General features: G+C 31.9%; 1 protein-coding gene across 1 annotated transcript; it reads left to right on the top strand.

Annotated features, from left to right (window-relative positions):
• Positions 1-2760: 2760 nt before the first annotated feature.
• LOC106690487 (uncharacterized PE-PGRS family protein PE_PGRS24) lies at positions 2761-3938 on the top strand (the record flags this gene model as incomplete). The annotated part of the gene is given in 2 exon segments (XM_067045102.1): positions 2761-2904; positions 3388-3938. Coding segments are annotated over 2 exon segments (695 nt in total), but the record flags the coding sequence as incomplete, so codon positions are not given.
• Positions 3939-8012: the final 4074 nt, after the last annotated feature.

Genomic DNA, 8012 nt, shown 5'->3' with positions numbered 1-8012 from the left:
AAAAAAAAAAAAAAAAATTGTATTAATAAAATAAAATAATTTAATGAATAAATACGTTAAAACACACAAATAGAGAGTGAATAGAGTCAACATATTTAAATAAATAAATAAAACAAAGAATAATCTCCAAGCTAATTCCCATAATCCCCTGGGAGTCCAAAATTAACTCAGCTCATATATTTCTTTAGAATCAAATTTAAAGGGGGAAAGGTTTATAAAATTTAATCATTCAAAGTTCAATTTATTTTTAATTTTACTTATATATGAAATAATTACGATCATGAGAAATTTCAAATACTATTTTTATTTATTTATTTATTTGAAGGAATACCCATTTAGAGGTTCCTTAAGTCTAAATAACCAAGTTTAACAAAATGGCCTGTGTGTCTGTATGATTCAGAATTGAAATAACTTGTTAAAGGCGGGTAAATGCCTGGGGCGTGACCTTAACATTTTCTATAACATCAACTGGCTGGAAGTACCAGTTTATAAAATAAATGTTTCCGATTTTTTTCTAAAATTTTGATTTTTATTAAAATCCTAATATCAACGTACAAATAATTGAATGGTCTTAAATATCAAATGGGTCTTATATCCATTGAAATAGATTTACAGGGTTTTAATCCGTTTTTTCGGTGTTTTTAGATCTTACTCTAAAGTACTTTTAATTTAGTTATATGAAAACATAGTTTGTGATGATGAAGAATGAATAAATACAAGATATTAAAGAATTGTATGAGTAACTAAAGGAGAAAAAGGGGATGTCCTATTACATCCGTATTGAAAGGGAAAAATTATTATATTAGCCTTCGATCTTTCCCGATCTTTTTTTAACTGTTGTTTTCTTAGAAAGAACAAAATTTATATTCGATATATATATATTTTTTTTTATCACAAATAAAACAATATGTTCATCTCTAGCTCTGGGTGGTAAGTGAAAGATTTTATATTGGCGCACCGCACCAGATTTATCATTTAATTTTGCTTCCTCGTTGAAGCAAATGAGTTGTAAAGATTAATAAGGTGTTTTATATTACAAAAGTTTTACGAATTTTTGCCAATAGACCGAAAAAGTTCACTCGTGTTTTAGCTTTAGGCGTGATGGTATGTATATGCGTCTCAATCTGTCTATAATCAAATCAAAGTAACTTCACAACAACTGCAATTCGATTTTGTCCGAGATTGTCCCAAATCAATTTAGTGAATTCCATTCAGAACTTTCTCTCACGCATACGCAAACATTTTCCCTCACAGACATATGTTTCAAAAAGACCTTGTTTGAATTCTGACAAATTGCCAGGAAAATATATGCCAGGGATAAGCGTAAAAATTACCCAGTTAATATTTCATAAAATAATGAATAATATTCCATCCTCTATTTTGCTAAAAAAAAAATATTTTTCATGGCTCACATACATTACGAAACGACTCTAAGCATACAGTTGATTCTCAAACGACAAATTATTAACCTTGAAATATAGGTAATTGAGGCATGGAAACAGAAGAGGCGGTATATATAAAAAATAATATTTTGACGTGATAGCGATGAAGAAACCAGCACCAATCGACTGTCAACCACAGCAAGTTGAACAGCCAATCTTGAACGGTTTAGTTCATAGAGCTGTTTTTTTTTTTTTGTTTTTTTTGTATGAATTTATATTCTTGCTAAAGGGCTCTGTTTTTTTTTTTATATTAGAACAACTGTCGACAGATACATATTTTTTTGCGTTTTTCTCACTAGTTTTTGGCACATATAACGTATCCCATTTCCATATCTCAATTTAATTAATAGAATAATAAAGGAAAGAAGGAAATCTCAGGAAAAAACAGTACTGCTTTTTTTTTCTCTCTCTTGGCGCTATGGCCCTACGGTCCCCTGCCGCTCCTCTCTAATGTCTTACAACCAGTGACTTCAAGTCTTCCTCCACATCGTCGGTCCATCGTACGCTAGGTCTGCCTTTTCCCTTTTTCCTTTTGAGCGTCCTTCCATTATTTGTTTTGGTAGTCTTTTGTTTTAAACATGGCCCATCCATCTTATATTGCCCTTTTTGATGCAAGAAACTATATCAGGTTTCCCATAAAGGTCATTAATTTCTGCATTAGTTTTATGTGGTAGTAACTTCCTTCTTTGATTGGGTCGTATATTCGTCTCAGGATCTTTCTCTCCATGTACTTAGCAACCTTCCTGCTGCTTGGATAGGATCCATGCCTCGCTAACGTACATGACGACGAAGCACAAAATAGCTATTTTTGTTTTTACCTATATAGTAAATAGTAAATGTACCCATAGTAAATAATGTGTCATAATTTAATTGATAAGGTTTACATCTGTTATTTTTATATTTCCTTAGTCTAGGGACTAATTCCCCTACATATCTCTTCAATTCCTCAACTGTAAGACTGTTGTTTTGATATTGCCTTCCTAAGAATTATTTTTAAACATTATAATTAATTTATTTTTCCATAATTTTTATTTAGTGTGCAAAGTATAGGAGGGTAAATTTTAGATAGATCGTACTGTCCTTTTCAGATCGAAACGTCACTAAAGGATCGATATGTTAGCAGTGGAAAAATGTAGGATTTTTCACAATATAAATAAACTTCCATGAAATATAAAGATTAACCTTCCAGTGGAAAAAACATTATGCAAAATAATAATATATTTTAGTTTAAAAACTTGTTCATAATTGTTGTATTACTAAATTACACGCCTTCTTAAAACCTATGAATGATTTTGAGTTGTTTTTATTTCATTTTTAGGTTTAGCAAAAATAATTGCTGTGGCACCAATAGTTCTAGCAGCTCCTCGGTGCAAAACTTCTAGTCACCATCATCTTGTCACTGAGACTGCAGGAGAGACTGGTTTCATTACATTGGGCGGATCCTTCGGAGCAGGATTCGAAGGTGAGTAAATCAAAATATCGAAAGTATTTAAGGACCTTGTTACCTTATCTTGCTTTGAATTTCTAATAAATGGAAGAACTTATTATACTTATTCAAAATTATCAGTCGTCTTGTTTATGAGCGAGAGATAAAAAAAAAATTAACTTTGTCAGTTCTTCTGTGACGACTTAATGTGTAAGATTTAATTTTTTATAATATTATTTAAAATATTATATGAATAATCAAGAATTTATTTTTCTAAATAGTAACTTACCATTAGCACTCATTAAACTTTATCTTAGTAACTAAATCTAAATAAACAGTGACAAAAAAATTATTTATGGACGCCAGAAAGGGAAAATAACATAATATTCGCTACTAAAATTGATAAAATACAAGTTAAATATATATATATATTGGATTAAAATGATTTCATCAATGATCAAATTATTGGTTATTATTTTATCACATTAGTGATGCCAATACTATACGATGTTTTGGTAGGTGTGGTAGGGGTTGGAGGAGGTGTTACTACTCCTACAAAATATGCTCCTACCCATTGGATCTGGTTATCCCCGAGTGGTGCTGGGCAATCAGGAGGTCTTACAGGAGCAGTTGGATCATCAGGAGGGAACAGAGTACAAGGAACAGGCGGATCTTCGACACCATTCACATCTTCAAGTGCGGTGAGTATTTCGGGAGGCTCTGCTGGGTCATCATCATCTTCTGGATCTCAAGGTGGTATTGTGCACATTGCAGGGAGCATTGCACTAGGAGATCGAGTCCCTTCTATAGGAAGTGGAACGTTAGGAGGAACTGCGTCCTCAGTTTCTACCGGAGGTAGTGCAATAGGAGAGGCTTCTCTAAGTTTTTCATCATCCGGAACATTCGAATCACCAGGAATCCAGGCGGCTTCCTTTGCTTTTGCTGATAGTCATGGAGGTGGTGTTGGTTCAGCAATATCTGGAGCCTCCAGTGTTCATGGCATCAAAGCAGAGGCTAAAACAACTAATGAAGTCAGTGGAGGCGAACTTGTTGAAGATGAAAGATTATGAGTCGGATCTTCCACAACATATATTTTATTATAATTACAATAGATTCCAAATTTACTTTTAACGCTGTTACTAATTTTTGGGTACTCATAATTAGTTTATATCAAAACCCTATCCGAAATTTGTCTTACAGTTGTTTCAATGACAAAGCTTACACCTTTGCCTTTAACAACTCTGAGGAGTAAGTGAAAACTTTTATTTTCCCTCTGTTTAAGAAGATGAAATATTTTATATAAAAATATGAAAAAATAAGAATATTAATTATTATTCTCGTTTGCTATGAGGGTGGATGAAATTAGAGCGAGAGAGAGTAGCAGGAGGTCCACGCAAAATAGAAACAAACTGATGGATACTAGGCAACCAATCGCATCCATTTTCTGTCTCTCTCGCTTCGATATTATCTCGCCTCGCTTAGTTCGAAGGGTAATAGATTAGGTTTTGAAGTAATGGTGTTTATCATTAGCTATATTTCTTCAGCTTTAGTAAGAGTTTTATTAACTTAGATGTATTTATAATTTTGACTTATAACAAGTAGTGAGCCATCAGTAACAGTTATATGAAAATTATTTCCTAACACAAAGTGAGTGGTGTACGCCTATGGATTATGGTTCTATTAATCTATTCTAATATTGAACTGAACATCATGATCCTCCTCAGGAAATTCGTCATAAGCAGTGTCGCTGATCTCGAATCCTTCGTTAATCGCTCGTACATTGTTCCGTATTTGATCGGAACTATCTTAGTGTCTTTGTTTGAAATATTTTTCACTGCACTCAGACCTGTTTGAACAATTGTATCCCAAACATGAAGGTTCATGTTGGTCACGTATTGGGCGGTTTTTATTGCTCTCTGACCCAAAGTGTTCATCCGATCTGTTTCAGTTTTAAGGACTCTATTACTCATCCTGACGGCCGTTCCTATAACTGGAATACTTGAAACGGAGCGGCTACAATCGTCTGAAAAATAACGTAGTTGCTATTAAATAAAAAATAATTTCATTATTTTATTATTATTTTTTTAATATTTCTTTATTGGTAGATTGGCCTTTTTGGCCTTACATGTTTATTATATCACTCTGTTAGTTTTTGTTAACAGTTGAAAATATGAGAGGGGGGTCATAATCTTGTGCAAAAAACACCCCTAACTATTTAAAATGCTTATACCATGACAATAATAAATAATGAAGATCATATTATAAATTAAAACAAATAAATAATTCAAAATAAAAATAGTTATGTAATTAAGAATAAACGAGAAAATAAAAAATATATATTTATTGGTTTAATAAAAGAAACAATTGACTTATACTGAAAAAAATATTTTGAGAAAAAAGAACAAAAGAAAAAAAAAATATTTTCTATTTATTTATTGAAATTTACAATTGTATTTACATGAAAATAAATCTAGTAAATGTAATATTAGTTCTATTACAATGAAATAATAATACCTTTTTAGGAAAGTACCAATGAGTAGCGATCCAATCTCATTTCTACATTAGAAGATCGCGAGACCATCTTCTTTTCAGATGCCTCAGAAAAAGGGTCAGGAATAGATGAGAAACTAGTGGATTTGGGTGGTTAAGGATTTTAGAATGGAAGTATTGATATCTGGTTCTGGCTACGGAACATTGAAGACTTTATGGATGATTTTAATGTGTTTTAAAAGCATTGGCGAACCATCATGGTTACTTTGAATGGGGTCCAAAATATGTCCACTGAGTCTTCCCTGATACTGCTCCGATTACGATGTTAGTTGGTAGTGGAGGATAGGCACCCAGTAAGAAGGCATGTTAGTACTTTTTAAGATGATGACTTTTGTGGGAGTTTAGCTTATAGACAATTTGATCATTTTTCAAATAAACATCTCGAATTTTCGGGGTGATGATATATGAAGATTAGCTGATGCAACAAGATTTTTAGAAACCTACAAAAAGTGTGAGTAATTTTTTTAAACGCTCAATAATTAGTTTAGAATAAGTATTTTGAATAATTTAAAAGTTATTTAACTACTCCTAACGCCGAAGAAATGATGACGGTCTTATTATTTACAAATAAATATTTTGTAAAAAAACAAATTGCCTTTCCTGCCATTTATAATAAAAATATAATGTGGTTTAAATACATTATATCCGATTTGGTTTTTGTTTAAAAAATTCCACAAATCTCTTTAGGGTATGTTTCAACATCATTCTCTCTTATTTTGAATTCGAGAAATTATACTAAAACAATTTGCTTAAGGCCAGATTAAAAACTAAAAGATCATTCTATGGTTGTTCCCTAATTAACTATGTGATATTAGTTATGTTATCTCTGAGACAGATAGACTTTATGATAAAATAAACCTTAATCCTAAAACGTGTTGACGTAAATTAACTCATAACGTGCAAGTTCTTTGTTCCATTGATTGCCACTGCAAGGACAAACATAAACAAGTGTAACCATTAGATTGCATATCCATTTTAGTCAAGTACAAAATGTTTCACCTTACTCCGTATTCCTGTATACCGACTATAAATTGAATAATTTTGAAATAATGGCTAAATTAAATTTTCTTCTAATCGCAACTTTCGTCTCTGATATTTCCCGGAAATTTCATTTTTATACATAAAGATAAAGAAGATTTTTATATAGAAAGAACGTTCTTAAGAAAAATCTATGGACCTAGGAAAACACAGAAAAATTACAGGCGAAAATCTAACGAGGAGATCTGCAGTAAAACCAAAGGTCCGGAAACGGAGATAAGAATCAGAAGTCTGATGTTCTATGGGCACATGAAAAAGATGAAAGAGACAAGATTTTTAACAAAATGTTTAGCTACCAAAGCATGGGAGGATCCAAGAGGCAAATCAGAGAAGAACCTTTGGATAATTTTCGAGAAAATTGTTGGAGCCATCTTAGTGCTACACTCAGTAGAAAATCCAGGTTTTAGACTGTCGAGCTCGCAGATCGGTACGCAGACTTTGAGGACCAAAAATGTTTGGCACAGACATACATACATATACATAATAATCCAGTGACCGACAGTATTTAAAAAAAGGGGGGCTCTGATATGCATAGATATGTAGTAAACTGCATACGGAAAAATTAATACTTATTATACTGTCCTTACATGGAGGAAAGTAACGTTCAATGTGTCAATGGACATAATTTAAGGTTTTAATCAGAGTAGTTATTTTATATGTTTAATTGTAAATAATGGATAGCGATTTTACTTTTAATAAAACAAGCTTATTTAACCTTTCCCTGTAATAATAAAAAAAATAATAAAGATGATTATTACAGGATTTGGGTGTTTTAAACACATTTTGGGTTTTTACTGCAAGATTTTGAATATTTTAGCTGTTTTACTGCACACAAATTCAGTCATTAACTACTTATAAACCGAGGCATAGCTGAATTACCTGATTGCATTGTGAGTATTATTTAGCCAATTAGCATTATCTTAATGAACACATGTTTAGTCATCTAACGTTCAAAAGGGTGTCTACAATGAAAACATTTAGAAGTATTTTCAACTTAAATTAAAACTAAGCATTTTTCGAAGATGGTAAATAAAAAATACTTATATGTTTTAGTTAGATAAACGTTTGTTGACAAGACTATTTGACAGAATATGTTTTCGAAATTTGATTTTTTTTTTTTTTTATCCGAACCCTCTAAAACAGAAATAAAATGTGAGTTAGTAGTGCATTACTGTGTAAAAAGAAAAAGTAATTCGTGTTGTGTCTTACCTTTTACTACCTTTGGTATTTAAAGGTTACCTGTTATATTTAATTTTACATATGAGCTATCCGTTCAGCAGCTGTTTGAGTCCGGAGGTGAGGGTCCTCCTCGTGTTATGTCGCATATAATATAGAAAATAAAAATAAAAATAAACATAAAGATAAATAAAAATAAAAATACAAATAATAAAGACAATAGATAATGGTGAAATGTTAATAGATATAGTCTGAAATCAAAAGAAGTGTGAGGGAGGGGGTTGGGGTGCATCAGAAGATGGAGCTATGAGGTGATGTTAATAGGGTTTTTGGGACCTTTCCTGCCCTGCCACCTCGCAGGAAGGGGGGATGGGGTGATA

Source organism: Halyomorpha halys, unplaced genomic scaffold, assembly GCF_000696795.3.
Source record: "Halyomorpha halys isolate HHAL.00 unplaced genomic scaffold, Hhal_1.1 Scaffold1741.1, whole genome shotgun sequence".
In the NCBI taxonomy this organism is placed as follows: Eukaryota; Metazoa; Arthropoda; class Insecta; order Hemiptera; family Pentatomidae; genus Halyomorpha; species Halyomorpha halys.
This window is presented reverse-complemented; position numbering and strand designations above follow the sequence as displayed.